The following is a 25367-nucleotide window of genomic DNA, read 5'->3' as shown; positions in this document are numbered from 1 at the left end:
GGGAGGGAAGGAAGGAGGGAGGGCGGCGGCGAGAGAACCGCGCTCTTCCCGCCAGCGCCTCAGCCCACCGGACCGGGCAGCAAACACGGGGTAGTGCAGCAGACCGGGGCGGCCACAGGGTCCGACCAGGCTCCCCTGGGCCTACGCCGCGCACTTTTGGGCCGACAGATAAGGGCGTGTGGGGCGGGGCAGGAAGAAGGAGCCTTTTTTTTTTTTTTCTTTTTTTTAAGGGAAAACCCTTCGCCTTTAAGGGGCGGGGCCACTGGAGTTTGCGGAAGAGGCCGGAGAAATGCGAGCGTTGATTGGATAAGCGCGGTCTCGTGACGGCGGCCGGGGCGGTGCCACTTCCCCCACCCCGCCGGCGCCCCGCGTTCCATTGTGTGCGCTAGCGCCGCCGGGCCCCGCCCCGCCGTGTCCCCGCCCGCAGGAGTGACCACGCCCCCGGCGGCGGCCCCGCCCCCCGTGTTCTCTTGGCTCATTTCCGGCCGCCGCCGCCACCGCCGCTTCCCTCCGAGGGCTCGGGAGAGCGAAGGAACAACAGCCGCCATTTTGTTTGTGTGTGAGCGACGGAGGGAGGAGAAGGGAGCGAGAGGCCGAGCCGGACGGGGCGAGCCAGGGGGAGGGCAGCGCACAGAGACCCAGGGGCTCGGACAGGGGACGGGGAGAGAAGCGAGGAACCCAGACGCCCCCCCCCCCCCCCAACCCCAGCCTGCCCGTCCCCTCGCTATTCCCTCTCTTTCTGTTTCCTTTTCTCTCTTTTCCTTTTCCCGGAATTCTCTCTCGCCGCGCTGTCCTCCGCCCCCGCTTTGCCCACTCCGCACACACGCCCCCGGAGCGCCAGGCAGGGGCAGTAGGGAGCCTGCGCTCGGCCCCCGCGCTGCCGCCGTCCCGCCCCGGCCCCCCCCCGCGCCGGGCAGCGCCGGGGACCCCCTCCCCCGCCCGGCCATTCCGGGGCGAATCCCCCGGCCTTCCCCGCCGTGATTTTTCTCCTGTTTTACTATTTTAATTTTACCTCTCGATCCTCTTCTCGGAGGGGTCGCTGCGCGGCCTCCCCTCCCACCCCGACTTCCAACCTCTTCGCTCCCTTCCCCACCCTCGCAGAGGCGAAGGGGGAGTCCCCCGCGCCCGAACAGCGGCCGAGGGTCTCCTCCCTCGCTCATCGCGCCCCGCATCGCCCGTGGGTCCGGGGGAGCTAAGACAGGCAGCCCCCTCCCTGCCACCATCCTCGGCCGCCCGGGAAGGGGGAAGGTAGGCAGAGAGGGCGGGAGGGGCCGGCTTCTTCCTCCTCCTCCTCCTCCTCCTGCCGCTGCTGTGGGATCGGCCTCTCTGCCTGCGCCGAAAGGGGGGGGCAGCCTGCTACTGCGAACGAGAGAAAGAGGAAGGGGAAAGAAGAGAAAAAGGGGGGGGCAGAAAGGGTGTTGAAACCCGCCCCCCACCTTCTCATCCCGCGATCGGTGCTGCCTCCATCAGGACAACAACCCCTCCTCCTTCCCTGCACAACAAGATGTGAAGCGGAGACTCCTGGGACTTATCCTCACCCTCCTCATCCTTACAGCTCCCCTTTCTGCAGCCATTAGCGACGGGCGAGGAAGAAGCGAGTGGAGCTGGGGACCCCGCGCACGCCGTGCCACTCCCCCCGCCGCCTCCCCCCCAGCCCTGTCGCTGGCGGTGGGTATTTTTTCGCAGGGTGGTGTTGGAGGGGGAAGGAGCCGCTGCTAGAGGACGGTGATCTTTTTTTCTTTTTTCCTCCTCCTCTCCCCTCCTTCGCCCGCCTCCTTGTGGCGATGAGGAGGAGGAGGACGGCGCCGAGGAGGAAGAGGCTGATGGCGGCGGTGAGGAGGCAGCAGGAGGAGGAGACCCCCCGAAGGATGAAGATGATTATGGTGGCGGCGGCAAGGAAGCACCAGCACAACAGCCGGGATTAATTTTACTAAAAAAAATTTAAATATTCACCAGCCTCCATTTTTTAATTTTTTTTTTTTTTTTGGCGGGGGCTTTACCTGCTCTTCCCATCTTCGTTCAGCCCTTTCGCCTGGGGGAAGAGGCCTCACCCCCGCCCGCCCCAGCTCCCACCTCTCCCAATTTCTCCGCTGCCGCCCTCCCAGAGCCCGAGGAGCAGAAAAAGGGGAACTTGGCCCCCCTTCTCCGCCAGATCTTCCTCCTCGCTCTCGGCCTTATTGTTGTTCTTCACCTGACTCGGGGCCCCAGAAGAACGTGAAGGTTTTGGGGTTCACCCCCCACCTTCTCTCTGCTCTGAGTGATTGTCTAAAAAATTAAAAATGGCCGAGAATGTGGTGGAGCCGGGCCCGCCTTCAGCCAAGCGGCCTAAACTCTCCTCACCGGCGCTCTCCGTGTCCGCCAGCGACGGCACAGGTCAGTCTCCGGGCCCCAGAGGCTCCCCGCTTCTCGGTGCCGCAATTACTGCCCTTTTCTCCCCTCTTCTACCTAAATCTCCTCCTCCCATTTGCTGCTGTTAGCTCGAGCCTGCTCTTCTCCTTCCCGTCTGTTTCGCCTGCTCTCGCTCCGTTTGAAGCTATTTGCGTTAATGGCTCAGGGAGGGTGTTCTGACGGTTTTACCCTTCTGGTTTTTTGGAAGTGATTGAAGGCGAAGCTGTTCAGTTTATTGTGCTTTTGATCAGCTGCAGATAGGACTTAACAGTTCGTCGTTCTCGTGTCTTTCACAATAGTAGCGATTACGAGCTCCTCGCTAAGCATAATGCCAGTTGCAGAAATACGAAGTAGTGCTAAAGACGATGCTTTTGTACACTTTATTGTTGAATTACGTGTACAAGTTTCTTGATTTTGTATTTTATTTTGCATATACGGGGTTCTTTTGCAGCTTGTTTAGAAATGAGGGATTTATTTCTCTGCTATTTTTCTTTTTTCCTTCTTATGTGCAGTCTGCTTATATGATTTACTTCTTACAATCGTCCGTTCTCCTTCCTGCAGAAGTGTATCAAAATACTGCTTTTCTGATTCAAATAAACCATCGGCTTCAGGAAAAACAGCTAAAACCAAAATCCAGATGCCATGCTTGTGGCATAAGGTTTATTGAGACTCTTATATTCTTAGAGATGAAATTTTATTTCACCTTATTTGCATTAAGAATCAATATGGAGTGTAGTTAATCTTGCATCTCCTGTTTCTTTGCTGCAAGACCAAAATGTCTGAAATTCCCCTGTAGATTTAAGAGCTGTGATGAGAAAAGGGGCTTCTCTGCAGTCCTGCAAAGGTCTTTGGTGATGCTGGGAAGGCAAGCTAGAGCACGGAAATTTTAGGTGTCCCAATCCATAGCAGATATGAACTGGTTGTACTGGGAGGGGGGAGGAAGTAACAAAGGGCTGTTCAGCCTTTTAACGCTTCTTGCAAAGCAGGTGAGTATTTGGTGTCATTTTGCTATGAGAATACTCTGTTACCTGTCCCACTGGAGTTTCTTTGAACTCACATTAGATCCCATTAAAATATGGGATATGGAGGAGGCCTCCTCCTGCCAGTCTGGTGAGTGGTGGCATTTCTGAAGGCACCAGTGCTCTTGTTCAATGCAGTTAACAACTGGCAAGAAAAGGGAAGAGTTGTTTTCTTGTTGTTGGTTTTTGGGGTCTTTGTTTTGGTTTGGTTTTCTTTTCTGAAAAGCTCTTTGACAATTAACACCAGGTTTTAATAACAGGTCTTTGAGCAGTGGATGTGATTCTGCTTGGGATCATCTCCAAAATTTTGATTTTGCGTTTTCTGTTCTGGGTGAATGACGTATTAGTTTTGAAAAGTTTGTGTGTGACTTTTAGTGCATATTAAATACAGCCAATATTGTGTTGTTAGTGGAGGACAGGACTCTTCCTAATATCAACAGGCCTCTAGTGAGACTAGAAGAGGGTTGGAGAAGCTGCTCTTTGGCTAGAACTAGTTGTTGCCTGGTTTTGTGCTAGATTTGGAAAACAGTGGTCAATTCAATAGTAACCGTTTTAAATTTGCCTTGATAGTGGTTATTTTGCTCTGTTTAGAGAGGTGGAATGAGAATATTTTGTGAGAAAAGTTCTGATACTTTCATATTTTTAAAGTTAAAGGCACATTTTATTCAAATGAATGCACATCTAAGTTCAGGCATTTGTGATCAAATAAAGGTTGGATAATCTGTGAATGTATTTCAGTTTAACAGGTGCAGACTCTCACAGAATACTTAGTCTTTAGATGTTAACTTACTGGGCAGCTTTTTATAGTGAATAAATGAACATTTTAGAGTTTTGGTGAAACACTGGGGACTGGACAGTTTCAGTACTTTTCAGTCAGTTTCAATTTTTCCCAAAGTGATTGGGACTGTCATTACCTGATAGCTGTGCTGAAGTTTAGTGGTGCAAACACTTCATATGTGCTACATAAGACCTATTAAAGAGTTCTTAATCTTGTGACTTTTTTTTAATTGCCAAGTAATGATGGGACAGTTTTACTTTCTGTGGTTTTTAACATGACATATAATATCTATTTATGTGAGTAAAATCATTGGTTTTAATAACCCTCAAAATACATTCATTGGTTTATTTTTTCACAAAAAAATGAACCAATAAATGTATTTCGAGGGTTATATATTTTCATTTGCTGCTTGAGACTGCAGTTTTTGTCATACTGCTGTTGTGGGAAACTGCTTTGAAGTTTACAAATGTTTAACCTACCTGCTGGTTAAATTTGCTTTGAAATAGTGCAAGCAGCTGTCATGAAGTAAATTCCACTTATAGAATCTTGTATTGTCCCCACTCCTCGGTTAATTATAGGAAATAAGTAACATGGTACTTATGTACTTACTCAAGCACTCTTTTAAAAACTGTTAGATTCTCAGAACTATCAGAGAAGGAGAAAGGCAGGACACTTGCACTGTTGATGAAACTTTCTGCAGCAGCTGTGCATAGTGCTGTTTTTGCTGTTAACTTTTTGATTAGTGTTTTAATCTGAAACATTTTAGGTTGTTGGATATGTGAAAATGATGACTGACTCATGTTACATTATTCCCAAACTTGCAGATGTTAAATATATTTATATTGAAGACCAAGAAGAGTCTCTAACTCATGTTCTCACTGTAGATCTGGATGATACTCATAATCTGGGCCTGGAATGTACTAAACTCTAATGTTGGTGGCTTTCTTCTAAAAAGATTGTCCTAATATGCTTGATTTATTGACAGCAGCCAAATACAGCTGCATTTCCCACTTTTGTTGTGGTGTTGCATCTTCTTCTGTCTTAAAAGTTATAGATGGTTCATGTGTTCCCTGCTCAGAATTTGCTTTGCCGTGGAACATACTGTGGTAGTGTGCTTTTAAATTGCTTTATTACTGCCAGTTCAACCTTAAGGATGCAAACTGAAATGTTTGTAGCACATCTTGTAATAGTAGTTTAGAAAGTCTTGGTACTTTCAGCATCCTCTAATGTATTAGAATTTTTGAACGGTCTCAACATTAAAATTTTTTTTTGATGTTGTGTAGCTCTAGAATAATTTCAGAGACAGTGTGGGATTCCCTTGAACTACACAGGTTTTTCTACAAATTTTTTCCCCCTTTCTCTATTTAAGTGTTAAATTTGTTGCAAGAAGAATGGTGATGATCTATGTATCTTGTCCGGGCCTTCGGTTTTCTGAGGGCCATTCCAACTCTACAGTGGGGTCCCCTTTTGGTGACAGCAGTGACTTTGTTACACTGCAGTACCAGCACGGCTACACTGACAGAAGATGACACTGACTACATTGCCAGTGTAGCACCTTTGCTCATCTTTCTTAATGGTAGCAACATTTTTGATACGTTGCACCTACTCTAGCAAGACTTTCTTAAACATTACCTTAGCAAACCGGTGCATATTAGTCCCCCTACTGTGACAGAATAGCCAGAGTTAATCCTGAGGAATTCCCTCTTGGACTAAAATGAGTGAAAGTTGCTAATAAAAAAAGATTTTTAACTGGATGCTTTAAACCACTCGTTTGGTATTGGGGTGTGTGTGTGTGTTTGAGAGGTGTCCTTTTATTTGTGGATCCCTCAACTTTACCTGCAGCAAAGCAGGTGTGCTGAAATTGAAATTGCTATGTACAGATTCCTATGTGGTATATTCAGGGCAGGAGAGTTTTATTGTATTTTACACCCCCCACATGCACTCCTCCTGCTGCTGAGAAAGAAGCTGTTTTCTGTGAACTGGGAAAGTGTTTTGGGCTCTGGGTTCAGAACAACCGTGTTTCTTCACAGAATAAAAATGGAGTACACCCCATGCTGCTGTGTGTTTGTATAGCATCATGTCTTTGGGCTGCTAGATCTGAAAATAAGAGTTGAAGTGCTTAGTGTTTCAGGCTTGCTGGGACACTGGAAGCCAGTTTTCTACAATTAGTTGGCATGTGTGTTATATCAACGTACAGAGAATGTATTTGGTGGCGTGTGCCTTAACATCCTTCAGTTTCCTATATCCAAAAGTGAAGTTTTTCTGTGCAGTAGCACATCTTCCATCTCTCTTGGAGTATCCATCTTTTGTAAAGTCTGGATGTTCCTTTTTGTCAGAAAATGTTTCTGACCTTTCAAATTTTGCTCTGCCTCGCATCAGAGGTCTAAGACCTGTAATGAAACTTCTCTTCTGGACTGCTGCAGTTCTGACTGATACTCATCTTTCATTCCTTCCGAATGGATCAGGATGTTTCTTTTCTCAAAATGAGTTGTTTTACTCTTGCCCCACTACTCTTTTCAATTTTCTATTTTCCAAGAGCTGTGTGGTTTTTGCGCGCATTTGTACATACTACATTTAAAATTAACAACTTTTCATCAGTCTGTTTTCTAGCTAACATTAAAGACCAAATGATTAGCTGCATTTTAGCTTATAGCCATCAGTTAAACGTTTTCATCCCTTCTTGTTAAAAGCCATTTTTCTTGCTGGTTTTGCCTTAAAACATCATTTGATGGATGGATTATACTGTAAGTCAAGTATTGCAGTGGTAGATGCTTGTCTGGCAAAAATGAATGTCTTTGCTGTGTTGCTAAACAGGCTCTCAAAGTAACTGTATTAGGAACAAATATAAATTAAGAAAATTTACGTCTGTGAGACTTCTTTAAAAAGTCAACCAATCATTTGTATAGTGCTTAGTGATTTTTTAAAAAAAAACCCCATGTGTACTTTTGAACCTTGTAGGTTTCCAAACCGCTGTATCTATTCTTTGTGTCTTTCACCACGTAGACTCTGTCTCTGAGATTCGGTAGCTTTCTAACACTGCTCTAACACAGAAAAAGTACCTAGTTTTTAAAAAATAAATGCTCACTCCAACACGAGGGCCATACGTACCACGGTGTAAAACTGAGTGTTGAGCACTTACAGGTAAAAAGCCTTTGAGACTGGAAAACCAGTTTACAATTGCAATTTAAAACTAGATTCACAAGTTTAATATTGCAGGGCAAAAACCTTTGTTTGGCAAAAGACTTACGAATTTAAATCCTATATTAAAAAAAAAATACTAGTTTTTCCATCTTGTTCCTCACAGTCCTAGAGCAGGGTTTGCCTTGAGTTCAGATTATTGGTCACTTGTGCATTTGTAAAAAAAACAAATTTTATCTGAGAAGGGTCTATCAGACTCTAGGTTTTAGTATGTTTTTGGGGGGAGTGAGTCTGATAAGATGCTAATGCTAAATGCTGAACTGTTGCTGTAGGAGTTCTGGCTTTTTTTTATTTTTATAACTTGGAGCAAACCACTTTAACTTTCAATTTTGAGTAATTTAGTGTATCTTTCCTGCATCTTCTCTGTAGGCTATTTGATCATCTCCAGTGTGTCACCTCACTGTCTTGTTTAGCAGGAGCAGCCTTTCAGTGCTTGTTCCAACTGTGTAAAGATACTACTTCACCCTTTCTCATCACTTGATTTTGTGCTCCTTCTGAGAGGGTTTGCCCAAAAATCACTTTGATTTATTATTTGACAAATGGAGTCGTTTTGCTGTGTAGATTTCACTGACAACTAAACAATGCACACCTGTCTCCAAGGATTTTGTTTTTCTGTCTTTACTTAAACTGTAGCAGCAGGCTGAAGTAAAATACATCTGTCTCTGCATATGGTGGTGTGTGTGCCTGATAAAAAAACTTCTGTGGCTGCCTTCAATTTGTAGAACTTCAAGTAGAACTTCAACTAGGGCAGAGATCCTCCCCCTGAACAGTATCTGACTACCTATCAGGCTCTTCCTGAATAGCAACAAGTTTTCTTTAAATGGACTAGCATTTAAATGTATTTAAAATTCTCTTAAAAACTTGATGTGCAATATTTTCCTTCAAGCACTTATTTCTTCCAAATATTTTTCAAAAAAATTAGCAGAAGGAGTGTTGAATTCTGATGGACTCAAACACAGTAACTTGTTGCTCAATTGATGCTGTTCCTGTAAACACACCTGACATCAAGCATGTCAAATTGGAGACCAGTCTAAGATTTTTAATAAAAAGTGCAAGTTAGGTACAGAACCTTGAAAAACAGGTTATTTTCTATTAGTGGTCATTATGAGAGAGGGCAGATAAAGATTTAGCTGTTTCCCATTTGATGGTGTGAAGCACCTCAGTACTGCATCTTTTGCTGTATTCCCATAAGAGATCTAAGGATAGGAGTTTTGAACGGTCTCTGCTTGCAGAATCAGGATTTGCTATTTCCTTTTTTGTAGGACTTCCAAATACCACTGAATAGACTATTTCTCTTGTTTTAAGAGAGTTTGTAACATACTCCTGCTGTTTTAATGGATAAAAAGACACAGATTTTCAGGGTTTTTTTCCTTCTTGGAATCCTAATAAAAAGTAAAAGTCCAGCAAAATGCTGATATATGGCTTGCTCAGTACAAATTTTGCTGAAGCTAAACTGCCTTTTATATATTACTGGGTGTAATTCCAGGAAATCTAGGGTATTACTGGTTTAAGATAATGAAGTCTCATCTGCTGACTTATGTTATTTTGTTTAGTTTTTTTTTTTTTTTTTGGTACATAAATTCAGCATTGCTTTTTGCTTTTACTCTGGAGTAATGTTGAATGAATTCAGAAAAGTGACTTGACTTTTTGGTAATTGTATGTGCAGATTGCATCATTTCCAAGTTGTTGTTAACTTGACAATGATATGAACTTTACTCTTTGCTTGAAACTGATTTGTAATTGCTTCTGACATGAATCAGTGTGTTCCACGCACGTAAGGGTGTTCCCATCCTATCTGCATGTACCCAGTTTTTGTCCACCAGCTTCTGTAACTTTCTAGACCTGTGTGCATACACAGGGAATAGTAATACTATTTTAGAGACTTTTGACTCAAGTTAAAGGTAGTCCAATGAATTTTATCAAATAGCAACATGTTCACAAGGAAATTATTAATGGCATGACTTCAGCATTTTGGAGTTAAAGTGTCAAAACTTCACCTTAGGTGGGTTATCAGTGATGGCAACACTAGTGCCTTTGTATAACAGCATGAGTAAACAGGTATATAAATAAACATGTCTCTAAAACTCCTCCTTAAGTAATATTAAATCTTTAAAAGTAGCCTATTCCTGAGTTTTGACCCCAGTCTTTTCCATATGATTACACCACTTGTTTCCTTAGAACAGTTACAATTCTATATTCCAGACTCATAACCATTGCATTTTCACTATGGTTTTCTGTGGTTAACTCCTACTATCATCTGTATCTCTAAATACTGGGGTTTTTTTAAGAACTTTGAAAATGAAACTGAAAAGTTTGTTATAAATATAATTTTCTTCTGAAGCTGCAAAAGCCATGCATCCACCAGAGCTTACTAAAATAGGCATTTCAGTTGATATTAGTTTGGGAAAAGTATGACTTAGACTTGTGGGTTATTGAGACTTCACAAAACTGAGACTGTTTTCCTTAAGCAAAAGTTGATGTGTTTGATACCAGTGTTTGAATAGGGATTAGGATAACTTAAAAAATGAAGAGAGTGAGATCCTAATTTTCTGGACTTCGGCAGATGTTGAATGATATGCTCTTTCTGCTTTAGAATGATTTTTTTTGTTGTTGTTCACACTTGTAAAATACTTACACTTATGCCTGGTTGTTAAAACTAATACTGGAATCATGTGCATTCTGCATGGTGAGTTGGACTTTATCAATAAATATTTAATTGTTTTAAAAAATACTTGTGCCAGAAATTGTGTGCTACCATAGTGTACAAACATGTTTTGAACTTTTGTGTTTGTTGTCTTCCAGTTGTTTTGAATAAGGTTTTTTAATATGCTTTCTGTTTGTATTGTTTACAGTCTTACCTCAAATTACAATGTTTCGTGACGTAGTGAAGAAATTCAGGTCTTTCCTGGATTGGCAGGGAAGGAAGGTGGCAGTGCTTTCCCACTTTCTTACAGGGCACAGAATTAATGTTGAATCTGACGCTGAAGGCTGTTACTCAAATGGCGAAATAGAGAACAGAAATGTGCAGTGGCTGCTGAGCAAGCGATCATCCTCCATGAGGGTTACACAGGGAGGGCTGTCTGAGGATTCTGCAAGAAGTAGCTGCAATGATAACTCTACACCTTGGTATCTTAGGCTGATTTGGGTGTTTTGCCCCTTCATTTTAAATTAATTTAGTAGATGAATTTAAATTAATTCTGCATTTTAAGTTAGAACATTTTGGCAGAGCTTGTGTTACCATTGGGCAGTTGTGGCTTTGTAGAGTATCTACATGAAAAGTCCCCTCTTTTAATTGATTTAATGGTCTGATCTCCAAAATGTGGTGTAGCAAAGTTCCTACTAGGTTGGTGTGTGCCCTTTCCTTAGGCATGGGTGGGTTTTTGATTGTTTTTTTTTGTTGGGTTTTTTTCTTCTTCCCTGGTAAAACTGCTTGGACTCATCTAGCTTAATTTTCTGTCATTGTAGTGGCCTTAGGAATTGATGACTTTATCAGCACTTTGTTTCAAGTCTGTGCTTCACCTTTGCTTCTGCATTTTCATGGATATTTGAGGATTATCCTATGAGATTGTCTCCTTTTCTTGTCCTGCCTTTTCCTGCCTTTTTTAGTTTTATGTTTTGAGTTCTGGCTTTTTTTTTTTTTTTTTCCTTTTTTGAGGGCATTTCAGAAAGTGTGTTTTAGGACCTGTAATGCTGGTGTTTGGCTGCAAGCCTGAACAGCTGATTTCTCTGGAATTCTGGTGGGATCTTCTGGGCACTTTCTCTGTTTCATGTAGGCCCTGTTCAGTTATGGGTAGCTTTTGTATCCCCATGCAGGGAAGATAATGACCTCAGCACCTTATTGTTATTCTTTGTCTGAAAGCACAGCAAAGGTGTTGTGTTTTCCATGTGGTCCAACATCATCTGTGGTTTCTGTCAACCCTGTCACGTACATGCTTGGTATTCAGTGTCCTGTATTAAGCTTTGTCTGCTTGTTTTGTTCTGAACCCAATGACTGTGATATAAGTGGATCCACTAAGAGGTTGCTGGGCTTCAGAAACATTTGTGTGAAAAGGTGTGTGTTCAGCAGCTTTCAGAGTTGGTGTCTCTCTGTTTGGAATATGATATTGAGGAAACAGGGACAGTTTCCCTGTTGAGTTTCTTACCTCTTTGCTGGTCTGACAGAAGAGGTAGGCTCAGGAGTCAGTAGCTGGTTCTTGAGGCATTGCTGATCACACATGATGCTTTTCCTTCAGCTTGTACCAATTCTTCTCAAGACTGAATGCTCGAATGTCTTGAGTCTGAGGGTTCATTCCTGTGAGAATGAAGTGTTGCCATTTCATAGCACATGGAGGGATGTTCCTAGAAAGCCAGTATGGTTCACTGCAGCCTATTTGCTAGGATCAGATAGTTTCCATATAGACAGGAATTCGTGTTTTATTCTGAAAGGTGAGTAAATGTCTGTTGTCTTAATCCAGAAATGAGAAAAGAATGGGATCCTGACTGTAGGCTAGAAAGTGTCTAAAGAAACTTGTGTGTCCCACCTGAACACGTGCCGATTTCCTTGCTAAGTAGTGAGTATTGATATATTTTCCCTGCTTTATAAACACTGTCATAAATTGCTGCTTTGCCTCCTTTGAGAGCTGTTGCATTGCTGGTGCTACCAGGTGCTCTTGCAGTAAAACTAATTTGAAATAAATACTTCGTGGCTAATTTGAAAATTGATCACTTGATAAGACATTGAAGTCTTATTGACTTAAGGATTTTGATTGCACACTCTGCATATGTATTAGTTTAAAGTCCATTTTGGTGCCAGGTGGCTTTTCAGCCCAGGCTGGCAGTTTCCTTGCATGTTGCAGATTAGACATTGTCAAAGGCAGACTTTTGGCAGTAGAACCCAAAATCAAGAGTTCAGTCCATAGTATGCAGTGCAGGTTAGTACACTAATTTTTGAAGTTGCCTTCTTACAGTTTAGGGCACAGTTCATACTACTTAATGCAGTCTAACTGAACTGCCACTGATAGACATGGACCTGTTCCTACTGTCTTTTTTGGTTTTTTCACTACAGATCTAACGTAGCCAGGATAAGTTGCTGGGACATTTTGTTTGTTTTTGGTTGTTTTTTTTTTTTTTTTTTTTCTGAGGACTTAGTGTTCAGTAGTGGTACAGTTCCTGAAAGGAAATTATTATATGCCTTTGCATATTGAGATAAACACAGATTAAGACTTTCAGATCTACTACTTAGATGTTATTTTGAGGTTTTCTTTTCTTTGCCTCTTGGGTGACAGCGGCAATCTATTCTATATGTTCTTGTTACCTGTAGAAAGAAATACACTAATAACACCATAAACAGCATAAATGGGGACTCACTCTGTGCTGCTCTACTGAGATCAGGATTCGGATCCTCCACTGCCACTTCTACCAGTGTATTACTGGATGGTTTTGGGCTTTAGACCAGGTACTGTCAGTTCTGTTACATCCCAATTTTTCTGTGTTAGGATCTCTAGAGATGATGAATCAGGTGGACAAACCTTTGCAGGACTAATCTTCCTCCTCTGCCTTCCCAAAAGCTTGATTTTGTTAGTGAGAAATCTTTGTGCGTATCCTTAATGAAACAGATTGCAAGAGTCGCAGTGAGCTCAGTGTACTGGAAAGTCAATCAGCTCTCTGCATACTTCTCACCATTGTCTTAAGCTATGCCTTTGCCTCTTGTGTGAGTATGTATGATCTTGGTATCACATGATTTGTGAGCTGCCTGGCCCAGCCTTGACAGCTTTTGGCTTGGTCATAGGTAGAACTTTCTACAGTGGCCTCTAGGGCACCAGTCCTATGGAGAAGACTGAAATGGATTGCAACTGTTATATATCCACAAGGTCCTATTTGTCTTTATGGTCATTTGAAGTTTTGTTTCAGTCCAGTATCACAAAATGTAATTTTCATAGCTGACCAGATAATTGAAAGGTTTTTTTCCTATATTTACTGACTAAAGAAGACTTTGAAGGTTTATTGTTGGGAAAGACTTCTAAAAAGAGCAAACTCACACCAGAATACTGTATTCTTGGTAGCTACTACTTGCAATTCTTGTTGTCAGTATTCTTTTACAATGAATTGTCTCTAGTATATACTCTAGGATTAAAAATCCTAGCAAGTTAGTTTTATGTGAAAGTTTCACGTTGAATGTCTTAGATGTTTTGATGTAAAGAACTAATCCAATTAGGACTAGTTCACAACCATTCAGGTTGGGGGTGGGTTTTGTTAATGTAGCTGGTGCTGTGTTGTGTTTTAAGGTATTAATAAAAAGAATTAATGCCACTTACAGTTTTTATGACATTTTTCTTCCTCTTCACTGATGTCTCAGAATGACCAGGCAAAGGAGCTCAGATGGCTTGTACCTGGATGCTCCAGTTAGCAATGGGTAGTAAACTTTAAAACTGGAGTTGTCTCCTCATTTATGAGGAGGGGGAATTTAAGGAAGTGAGGTCTTCAGAGAAGCAGATTAGTATTTTCTTGTGAGTCAAGATGACCAAATCTTTGTCTGTCAAAACAAGAATTGCACTGCCCCTTTGTGGTGTTATGTCTGAAATAATCTATATGCATCTTCCTGAGAAAATACTGTGTGATAGTTTGAAAAACAAATAAGTTTTTCATATTCACTTTACAGTTGGCTTTTTGAAGGGCTTTATATGCAATGGTCTGAACACAAGAAAGATGAAGCAAGGATTTTTTGTGTGAGACTTGCCCTGTACTGGGAGTAGTGTTTGTTCAAGACCAGAAATTCTTTGCCCAGCTAGAAGCAGTCAAAGACATGGTCTTTGGGCTGTGTGGCTGCTGGTGGGAGGTGTCTGGGCTGCCATGATGGTTTTGTTGTCGGTACAGCCTTTGTGCTGGGTCATGTTTTTTCCTGTCACTTAATTTTGTTTTCAGTTTTGTTTCCTCATCTTTGAGGACAGCAGACTAAGTTGTGAGTTCCTGATTGTATCTTTTACTCCTTCCTCACCCATGGGCTCTTTGTCAGGTTATTAGCATTCAGGATGTAATGTTTCAACAGTTGCTTGTTGTCTTAACAGGCTTCTTAAGGTGCCAATGGAAGCTGATTTAAGCTGCCATCGATTTCTTGTATTGCCTTTTCCATTTCCTTGATCTCTAATTTTAGGGTCTCTTCCACTAACTCTTCCCATGTTCATTGTAATGTAATTGTTAAGTTAAACACTGAGCATTGTAAGTTGGTTTTGGTTTCAGTTTTTTGTTTCGGGTTTTTTGTGGGGATAGGGGTGTGTGTGGTGTGTTTTTAGATGAATCTACTGACACACAACATTAAATTCATAATTTTAGATGAAAGACAACTTGGACAAAGACTTATTCTTCTGATTGTTCCTTCGCTTTTGAATCTTCAGAAATCCCAGTCATGCCAATGAATGATCAGTCCTTAGTGTGTCTTGCAAAGCATAAGTTCTAGCACAAGATATATGATAATGAAGAATGTGCTACCTCATTGTAATAGTTTAGAAGTTCTTTAATGGAAATTTTCTCTCTGGTGGTTTGTAGTAATGTATAGTGTGTAAAAGGAGTGTTAAAATCCCTGTTGTGGTGTACCTGCATTCTTGCCAATCTCATACCATATTTTGAGAATCCTGAAGTCACAATCTTATCTGTGATAACACTTGTGAAGTTGTAGAAACTCTGTTAGTCGAGGTGCTTGGCAGTTTGGTTATAGTATCATGTGAAACATTTTAAACAGATCCATGATGCTGATTAACTTTGCTGACTTATATGCTGTTCAACTGTAGTCTTTTCCCACTAATATTTGGACTATTTGTATCTTGAGCTCCACCTTTTTTGGTCACTGCAGCCAAGGCTGCATTTGAGCTTTGCATTCCTCACCAGACACTCGTTGTTGGTGAGAACAGCACACCAGCTCCTCTCACTTGGAGAGGGAAGTTGCCATTAATGCATGTCAGAAACCATAAACTTTCCAGGTTATTTTTGGTTTAACTACCGTAGATAATATAGACCAAGGTACATACACTGCTGCAGACGTAAGAACTTTTTCTCTTGAGCAAGTCAGTGTTGGGTACTATGTAATATTCTTGTATCTATATATTCCAAGTAGCAATCTTTGGCCACTTAGTTACCTTGGGGATTGCTTTGCATGGGCTTTTGAGAAGGGAATTTGTTTTTTCATCCTACTGTTCTTCACAGCTTTGTGGCAAGGACTCTCCAGGGTTACTTTGTTTTCTGACAGTATTTGTTGTGGGAAGGTACTGGCTGTCCAGTGGAGTTCAATGAAATTTGGCAATTCAATGCTGGTAATGACTGCATATGGAAGAATAAAAAACCCAAAGAACTACCCAAAAAAGAAACCAAAACAACCAGCCAAATGAATTGCCAGAAAACCTAACTCAACATAAAACCCTATAGCCAAACCTCTATTTATTATTTAATAAGTAGTAAACATTTTAAAAGTTATATTGTTGTATTAATTATTGCTATCCCAGAAGTGACAAGTTTAGAAAAAAATTTAAAGACATTGTTTTCCCAAGAATCTGTTACTTCTTTTTAGTAATTGCTCTTTAATTCCATTGGCTAACTCTGGGAGATTCCAGTATGTATTTTTCACTCCTCCCTTGTCAAAATTCTCAAGTTGAGTGATCATGGGCTGAGATATCCAGTGACCTTTCAGCACAAATTGTAGGAAGCTGAAGTGGAGTGGTTTTCTCTAGTTTAGACCTTGTAAAGTTGAGAATCGCTTTTATCCTGATGCATTAAATAGCTTTCAGTAACAACTGCTAAGGGAATTATGCTCAAATACAAAAAATCAAGTTTTGCTGGAAATTAAAAAGTAGAAATTTCAAGATGCTCTTAGTTGCTCTGACCTCATACACAATCTGTTTTGTTTTTCAGATTTTGGATCACTCTTTGATCTGGAACATGACTTGCCAGATGAACTGATCAGCTCCACAGAACTTGGACTCACCAATGGTGGTGACATTAACCAGCTGCAGACCAGCCTTGGCCTGGCACAAGATGCTGCCTCTAAACACAAGCAGCTGTCTGAACTTCTACGGGCTGGTAGCTCCCCAAATCTCAATATGGGGGTCGGTGGCCCTGGCCAAGGCATGGCCAGTCAAACCCAACAGAACAGTCCTGGAATGGGAATGTTGAATAGCATGGTGAAGAGCCCCATGGCACAGGCTGGGTTGACTTCTCCCAATATGGCGATGGGTGCAAGTGGGCCAAACCAGGGTCCTTCTGCTCAATCCACAGCAGCAATGATGCCAACAGTGAACAGCCCAGTTAACCAGCCTGGCATGGGAATGAACACAGGGATGAATGCTGGCATGAATCCTGGCATGTTGGCAGCAGGCAACGGACAGGGGATGATGCAGGGGCAAGTCATGAATGGTTCCATTGGAGCAGGCAGAGGAAGACCCAATATGCCCTACCCAAACCCAGGAATGGGCACTGGCAACTTGTTGGCTGAGACACTGCAGCAAGGCACTCCACAGATGGGAGGGCAGGCTGGACTAAGAGGGCCACAGCCTGGAGCCATGAACAAGGTAAGACAAGCTAAACTTCATTACTTTTCTTCATTGTTGACTTTGTTTTGGAAAATTAATCGTCTGCACTCTGGATTCTATAGGATTTTTACTTTAAGAATCCTGTATGATGGATTAAATAGTTTATATGCTGCTAAAGTGGAATTTGTGATGGTCATAGGAAGCAAAAATTGAATCTTGCACAACAAGCAAGACTATGACTAGATTAAAAAGCCTATTTTGGAAATCTTGTGACAGTACAGATTATCCATTTCACTGAAAAGTAGCTTGATTGTATTTTATTCTGTTTTATGCTTTCTTTGCAACTGTATTTTTCCATCTAATGTGATGCTGGTATTGCAAGTGTGATGGGAATCCATCAGGACCTTTTAGGTGCTGTGGTGCTTTTTTCTGCATGTCAGTTAATGCAAATATTTGTTGTCTGAGATCAGCTGAGTGTTTGTGCTGTGGCAGATGCTGAGAGCTGCTCACAGGTTTGAGCTGACTGCTCTCTCACTGTGTGTGCTGGGTATTCGAGTTAATGGTAGAGAATGAGCGCTTGTGTAGATGTCTGAAGACAATGTTGGGTTATTCAGACTGTTAATCTGACTCAGTTCTAGTTTCAGAATTTGCAGTGGCTTTGTCTACTGGAGACTAAACCAGAAAGTTTAAAAAAAAATATTTTTAATACTGAGTGGGAAATAAATGTGCTTTTGTAATCCAGGAGGCTGGAAGAAAGTTGTCGTAAGTCACCAAAAAGATGAGAGGAGGCCTACTGGTTTAACTAAGGATAAAAGGATGTCTTTAATTTTTGTCATGCATAATTAGCCAGCTTAGAGTAGGAGCCACTTGAGTATTCACCATTTTTTTAAATGTTTTGATCATAAGCCTAGAAAATACTTTGGTATTTTAGTTTGCTTTAAGTGAGTATTTTGTGTTTCTTGACTACTGAGAGGAGAAGTTTTTTTAAGGTGCTTTGCAATACCTAAATCTACCTCTGAATGCCTAAAGTCAGTCCACTTGGAGGACTTGGAATGATAAGTAACAGTTGATTAATATATTTGAAACCTACATAAAAATTATGCTGTGTATTAGTGGTTTTGTCATGCTTTAATATATTAAGTGAAACTACTTTTGTGTCTTGTGAACATTAATTATGAAATTATTTGGTCTTAGTTGCTTGCTTAAGCTCAGTGTGCTAACTTTTGAGGGGGGATGTGGGTGTATATATATGGCTTTTTTTAAAGTAATGAGTTGATTATATGGTCGGGTCATTTCAGATATTTTTGCCTGATAGGAAAATTGATACAAAGCTTGATTACTACAGTAGACAATTTATATGCAGCTTACAGTGGTAAGAAATATATAGCTGCTTGAAGTATTCTTGCATTGGAATTATATAATACCTAATTCATTATTCCTTGGCTGTAAAAAAAATAAAAATAAATGATCTTCAGAAAACTGTCTTCAGAGGTCAAAAATTGATGTATTGAGTGTTTGGGTGGAATGCAACTTCATCCTTGCTTATCAGAGCTAAAGTAGAGTTATGCACTATAATAAACTCCTTTATCTAAAAGTAAAGAAAGGACATAAAATGAAGCTTTTGAGTGATTTAGTCTAAAATTAAATTGTCTCCTTTCCTACTTAAATTCCAAAAGTTTACATGTAAATTAAGAACCCTTTGTGCTTTTGAGAATATTCAGACCAAACACACAATAACTTCTGGGTTTTATTTCATAGTCCCAGACTCATTAAAAATACTTAGGGTTCTCTAATTGCTGATAAAACAATCTTGAGGCTTTTTGTGTTAAGTTTAGTGGGTGTAGTCCTCATAAAGGAGTTGAAGCTGTCGGATGAGAGAGAACAGTCTGAAATGGAGGCTGAAATTCCAGAATGTCTTCAGTTGGTTTGGTTGTTGGCAGAGAGCCTGTGTTTCACTTCATGCAGTAGGCTTAGCTGAGTCTGACAGCAGTAATGTCTGACCGTTTTATCTCCCCACCCATCTGCTTTTGGGTTTTCCCACCTACAAATCTTCAATAAGTAGATGAAAACAGAAGACCTTAAGCAGTTGTTTTTAAAAGCCAGTTTTTCTAATTGGTAAATTTAGTAGCATGTTGCTGTTAAAGTGGGAGTTGGTGTAATAACTTCTGTAGGTTTCCTTCATTGCTGCAAAAAATGCACATTATCCAGAAGCTTTCCTTCAGTAGGAAGAAAAAAAAATAAGAAAAGATGCTTTGGTTATGATTGTTCAACTTCATCATGTTAGCTTGCCAAAGGCAGCCCCTTTAGGTGATGGGAGGGTTGCTTCAGAGAGTTCTTCCTCAGTGAAATGGAAGTCTTTTGTGCAATGGTTTGTAGGGAATAACTTAGGGTTCCTGTGACGTTGAGTAATTGGGAGGGAGAATGTTATACTCTTCTAACAGCAAAGGTGAACTCCATGGGGCTAGTCAATTTGGAAAGTGAAATTGGTTATGTTTCTGCTTTGTTCTGTTAGCCTGTGGAGTTACCGAAGTTTTCTTCCTCTCTTCCCAAAAACATTGACTAGCAATAGAGTGAGGCACTTGCTTTGCTCTTTATCTGTGTACTTCTGACCTTCTCTAGTCATGCCATGTTACTTTTAGGACTTGAAATCCCAAATGTCTGTGTAAATTATTTCTGTTCATAAACTTGTTCTGTCACAATCTGACGCTTCCATCCTGTAGTTTTCTGTCCTGATGGTAGCAGTCACCAACTTAAGAAGAAGCAGTTCTGCCTGGATGCTGTCTCTGTGCCAGTTACATGACAGGCTGTGTGGGGAAACTAATCCTGACTGAAATTGAAACTCAGGTGGTCATTTAAAAAAGAATTAATTGGAATTGTTGTTCAGGTCCAGGTTATACTCATCGTTTGGAAAGTTAGTATCCCTATAATAGGGAGGGAATTTTTTTAAAAGAGTTGATCTTGCCTTTCAGAGGAGGGTGTGAATCCTACTTTGGTGACAGTACAGACGTAAAAATGCCTGTGGAACTCTGCCCTGAAAGGAAGTGTTAGAAGTTTGGAGGGAAAGGAATTGTAACAGGTTTTGTGTTCTTGAATAGTTTTTTGTTTTCTATGTGCTTGGTTTTGTGCAAGTTAAGAGGATAACAGACATGCCTTTTATTCTTGAAATAGTGTTTTGGAAATTGTTTGTAATGCTTGGGGTCCTGTCATGATTGAAGTATTTTTCATGTGTTGTATTTCACTAGATAGTTTTACAGCTTTGATTTAAATGTAAACAGGTAACTTAGTGCAAAACTTGAATTGCTAAAAGCTGATTCATGTTTCTGGTTTTGAATTATTCTTCATTTGGAATTTTATCTGGTTAAAACCATTGTTTTGTTCTTCCATGGGGTTCTGTTGGGAGTGCCTAGTCAGGGTCTTACCTGTCCAGCCTCGTATGAAGGAAAGAGGTGTCCAGCCTTGTATGAGGGAAGGAGGGTATTTTGTGTGTAAGTTGCTCTATGCATTTCTGCCATAGCAGTGCTCTACCACAGAGTGAGAGACCTGACCTTCAGGTCACTTATATTTCCTGTCTGATTCAAGAAATGTTCACTTACTCCACTGATGCAGTGGATGTGTAGGCAGTTCAGATTAGTAAGGGCATTACTACTACCTCTGCTATGTGAGCATTTCACTTGAAACATTTAGTTCCAGTAGTAATTCTTTGTCACTTGGCTTACTCTTTCAGTAAGTGCAAAGCTCTCTGCTATTATTTGCTTTATCAGTTTAACTTCTGTGAAGAAGATTCAATGGCAATATTTTACAAAGACAAACATAATTTGTCAGAATCTCCTGAACTACTTCTAAGTAGAACAATAAGAAGTTTCATAACAATAAATTTCTGTTCAAAGTTGAAGAGATTGAAGAAGTCGTTGTCAAATTGTGAAATTGGATTAAGAAAATAAAAGCATCATATATTTCTTAGTGCTAGCATATTCAGTCTCTAATTTTAGGTAGGTGGTCAGTGTTCTTGGTTGCCTTTCTGGTTTTCAGTAGCTATTTGAGTCACCAGGTAATTGTATCCATACTGTTCAGTCTGTGACTGAGCATACCATATGATCAAGTACATTAATCCATTCAAAGGGTAGTGTGAGTTCCAGTCCTTGCCTTTCTCTTCTTTGGTAGGCTAAGGTGGAAAAAAAAAATATTTGCTCTCTTTATACCAGAGTAAGAGAGGAACGTTTTTTTATGAGGGAAAAATGAAGCAGTGAGTCTAAGTGTCTAGAGTGACATTGGGAGTTTCTTGCAGAAATACAGCAACATAATGCTGGTGTCTTGAAATAGGCATCTGAAAATATTACTCAGTTAATTGCAAAGAAAAATAATCAATAACAGTCCTTGGAAAGAATGCAGCTGACACCACTGGCAAAATGTAGTTTGGGTATGCTTGATTTCAGTAGTGCTCTACCAGTCAGTAGAATGGCACTAGGAAGTGTTGTACAGTAAATTCTTGTTTTTAAAGACCCAGCTGGAATTTACTTAAACTATATCTCCTGTTTGGGGAAAGTTAATTAACTTTCACTTTTGAAGTTGTGGATATGGAAAGATACTAGATATCATCAGTGTAGCCTTAAAGTAGACCATGCACTGCAGTTTCCCTGGTAGAGATATACATAGTTGATACGGTGAATTCTAGATTCTTTGAAAGAATGTCATTAAAACTTAGTTCTGTTTGTTTACTTCCCCATGCTTATAGTTATCTTTGCAAATCTAAAAGCTGGTCACAGTTCAATACTAATGCAGACATCTATCTGTCTTTCAAATATTAGAATGTTAATGATGCAGTTGTTCTTGCAGAGAAACAGTAGAATATTTGCAATGTCTGTGTCTATACTTATATAGCTACTTATTTAGCAGGTATTCCTTTTCAATTTGTGTTCTGTGCTATTAACAGTAAAACTAGAAGCAGAGTTAGTCACTTGACCTTCTTCTGAGCTGAAGATGCGTGTTTCATGGCATTAGAATAAAACCTCGGGGAATTTCCTCTGCTTTTGTAGTTACTCCTCTTAGATGAGGGGAGTACCTGAACAGCCCTGTCTGATGCTACTCGTAAACTAGAATGTTTCCTGAACTCACATCATCCATGGTGAGAAATACACACCTTTCACCATTCTGGTATTGACAGCCCCTGCTTCCCCTGGATGTGGAAAAGTCAAGTTGTTTTCTATTGTGGATGTAAAAGGTAGAATCATTTGAGATTACTTTTGCTTTCTATTGTCATCATTTTATGATCTTCCTTGTTTTCTTCTTCTTTACTGTGAATTGGAACTTCTCTCTGTTCTTCCTTGTGTGCAAGTTCTTGCATATGTGATGAAAGTGGAAGCTGTGAGGTGAGGAAAGACAGAAAAATCTTGGATGAATATGAAGAGAAGTAGGAAAGGTGAAAGCAAGTGGTGGCCAGAAAGCATAAGTAGAGGTTGTACTTGCTGACTTGTAGCTATGACTAAGCCATGTATGTTTTTACATTGTATTGCAGATGAAGCCTTGTACTTCTATGCAGTGGTACTAACACTACCTTTCTTCCTTTCTTTGGCTGGTTCTTCTGCATTTGTTTATCTGTCCCCTCCCAAAGAACATTAATGTGCTGATGAACTGCGTGTTAGTTTTTCTGGTTGTTGGTTACTGATACAATTATAATTATACAGGATTTTGATCTTCGTTCTGTAGCTATGAGGCCATACTTTTCTTTCTTTTATGTTTTCTTTTATTCGTGTTTCTCAACGTGTCACAGCAAATAACATGAGCATGCTCCTTCTTCTTGTGCAGGATCACAAGGCCACCTTGTGCCAGGTGGAGAATCTCCCACATGATGTTTCTCTTGACTCAGTCTAGGGTTGCATGCAGGTGGTTGGTGTCAGGTTAATCTGTGGTGGCAGAACTGGGGGGCTTTGCTGTGAGGTTCACCTGAGGATCTGGCAGGTGTCAGTCTCACCTGGATCAAGTCATGGCTGCTGATTTGTGCAGGAAGACCTTGAGGAATTTGGTTTTTAGTATCTTAGGTGTCACTTGAGTGTCTGGCTTTGAGTGAGTTTGGTGTGCTTGCCAGTCAACCTGGCCTGAGCTCCTCAGGTCTTTGCCTCCCCTGTAACCTGAAATGGGAAAGTATTACCCCGTTAGGAGCAGCTAGGTTGAGATGGGCATGTGGTGTTCTGCTGCCAGGTCCCTTGGCAGAGCAGGGTGGAGGGGAGCCCTGTGTTTCTGCCATGGAGAGAGCCTTGTTGGAGGGGACTGGTCTTGCACCCCAAACAGTGCCAGTGGCTGATGCTTGAGAAAGCATCAGAGGTCCTTGTGCTGGGCCAACTTGATGAGTAAATTGAAAAAGTCAGAAGCTTCACATAAAGTTTGTATTCAGCTTTGTTGCAAATATAAATGTTGATTGGGATGGTGAAACCTCACCTGTGAGTTTCATTAGAAAGTTGTTTTGGGTGACATAGCAAAAGTGTTCTTTTTAGATCTAGGTTTGAGTCTCTTACCCTGTAGTCAGGACAGAGCTGGCTCACAAGGCCACAGTTATTCTGAACCCTTTGAAATTAGTGTGTGAAGTCTCCAATTGTCTGAGTTGGGTGTCTTGATTTCTCCCTGTGACACCAAGTTGTGAAAACATGCCTTCAGCCTTTAATTCTGAATGTTTGGTTTGTTTTTTAAGGCTGATAGCAGCGTAAGTTACAGAAGTCAAATGGAGCTGGTGATAGTAATAGCCAGCTTGTCTGTGCTTTGGTGTATTCTCAGATGTCAGCTGACTTTGGGAGCTGTGATTGTTAATGAACTTGAAAGCTTTGCTCTGAAATTTATGGTTTTGAGGATGTCCTTGCTTTCAAAACTCTCTCTGCAGTTCTGAGATTCCCTCAGAGGGATAAGGCTGTCTTACAGGCAAACATAGCTTGTTTTCTTAAGGGACTGATTCTCACTGTCAGGCCTTCACTGAGCCTTGAAAACCTGCTCGTCAATTTGAGGCAGCAATGACGAGGGGGATATTCTGAAAGTGTGTTTGCTGACTCCTTATGCTTTTCTTCTCCCTGTGCCTTCAGCTTAACTTGCACATAAGATCCTGCTAGCCTGAAGGAGAGGAAGGAAGGCTTTGGGTCTTACCTGTCCTGGTTTTGGCAACAACTGATCTTTGGTCACCATAGGTGCATTCATTGTGGTCGAGACATGGCAGTGGGAAGGAAGGCTTTTAGTTCTGCTTGATCATTACATAGTTTGTTTTTCTGCCATGTGTAGAGATTCTTTTCATTGCTCTCTAATGAATTACTGCTGTGTGATTATGGTTATTGCTTATGTGTGGAGGAGGAGGGCTGTCCTCAAGTGAATTCACTTGTGCATATCAGATGTCTGAAGTGGCAGGTTCTTTAGTGAATTTTGTATTCCTTTTCCTGCAGCTTGAGTTTGATCCTGCTTTATTTTGTAAATGCAAACTGAAGGCTATTATATTGGATTGAAGGTTGTTACAGGCTGAAAAAGAGAAGTGTGGCTAAGTGCAGGTAGTCTCAGAGCATGTTGGTTACTTCTAGTGCAGGGTGAAGAAGCTTGGTGAGAGAAACAAGGTGTTTCTGCTAGGGGAGGATGCTTTGAGAATAAATGTAGAAGTGATTAGAAACAGGCCTACCATGGAGTTATGTTCTTCTTAGAATGCAGGAAAATGCTTTGAATCAATGAGCATCAAGGAGACTGGGTGTTGTCTAGTCAAATGCTAATGTGAGTTGAAGCAACACAGCCCTCTAAAATATTTTTGTGCCATTGTTTTTGAGTTATGGCTCCTTGAAGATCCTGCCTGAGTAATAGTGAGAACTTGGTAATCTTTAGAAAAATCTCCAGTTTTTCTGGTCCTCTGTGTCTAATTCTTTTGGTCCTAGAAGGCCAAATTTCACATGGAAAATAAATGGGAATGCAAGGAATGGAAAAAAATATTAGAGGATAAAGAACTTTATTGGCAAGATTGCTTCTTGTTCTTTAGGTTCTAGGTGTTCCAAGACAACAAATTATATATTCTGGTGTGCTAGAACTGTTGAATATGCATATGGCTTGTATGAAACATGAATCTATTTCCCTTGTGGGTGAAGGGTTCAATAGATTAGTTTTGTTTTCAGAATTTCTATCTGTCCTCTCTTTTGACCTCTAGTACTGCAAATGAGTTGGTGTGACTGTGAGATGTTACCTATGACTGTGGTGTATTCTTAAATTGAAAATGTTTGTGTACTGATAATGCAGACATGCACTGTTATGCCTGTCTGGAGATGAGCTGTGGGAGAGCTAGCAGTTGGATAGGATGTTTTGGGGATAAACTGTGCTGATATGAATGAAGATGGTATCTGTCTCCAATTTGGAGTCTGCACAAGTGCAGGGAGGAGAACTCAAGTCTGGAAGTCCATGGTACAAATTTGCAGAATTTATAGAATTCACAAAAGTGAAATGAGAAATCTGTTGAAAGTAATTTTGTAAAGAAATAATCAGGCC

General features: G+C 41.0%; 1 protein-coding gene across 2 annotated transcripts in view; it reads left to right on the top strand.

Moving 5' to 3' along the window:
* The first annotated feature begins 288 nt into the window (after positions 1–288).
* Positions 289–25367, top strand: part of EP300 (E1A binding protein p300) — a 61533-nt gene continuing 36454 nt past the window's right edge. Inside the window, exons 1-2 of one of the 2 annotated variants that reach the window (XM_059471551.1) lie at positions 289–2373; positions 16261–16916. In XM_059471551.1, coding sequence (XP_059327534.1) covers positions 2280–2373; positions 16261–16916 — 750 coding nt within the window. In that variant the 5' untranslated portion in view covers positions 289–2279. The remainder of the gene's footprint in view (positions 2374–16260; positions 16917–25367) is intronic. The other variant, XM_059471552.1, reaches the window with a different exon arrangement.

The sequence above is a fragment of the Ammospiza nelsoni genome, chromosome 5, assembly GCF_027579445.1.
Source record: "Ammospiza nelsoni isolate bAmmNel1 chromosome 5, bAmmNel1.pri, whole genome shotgun sequence".
In the NCBI taxonomy this organism is placed as follows: Eukaryota; Metazoa; Chordata; class Aves; order Passeriformes; family Passerellidae; genus Ammospiza; species Ammospiza nelsoni.
The sequence above is the reverse complement of the archived record's forward strand: the minus strand, read 5'-3'. Positions and strand labels throughout refer to the sequence as shown.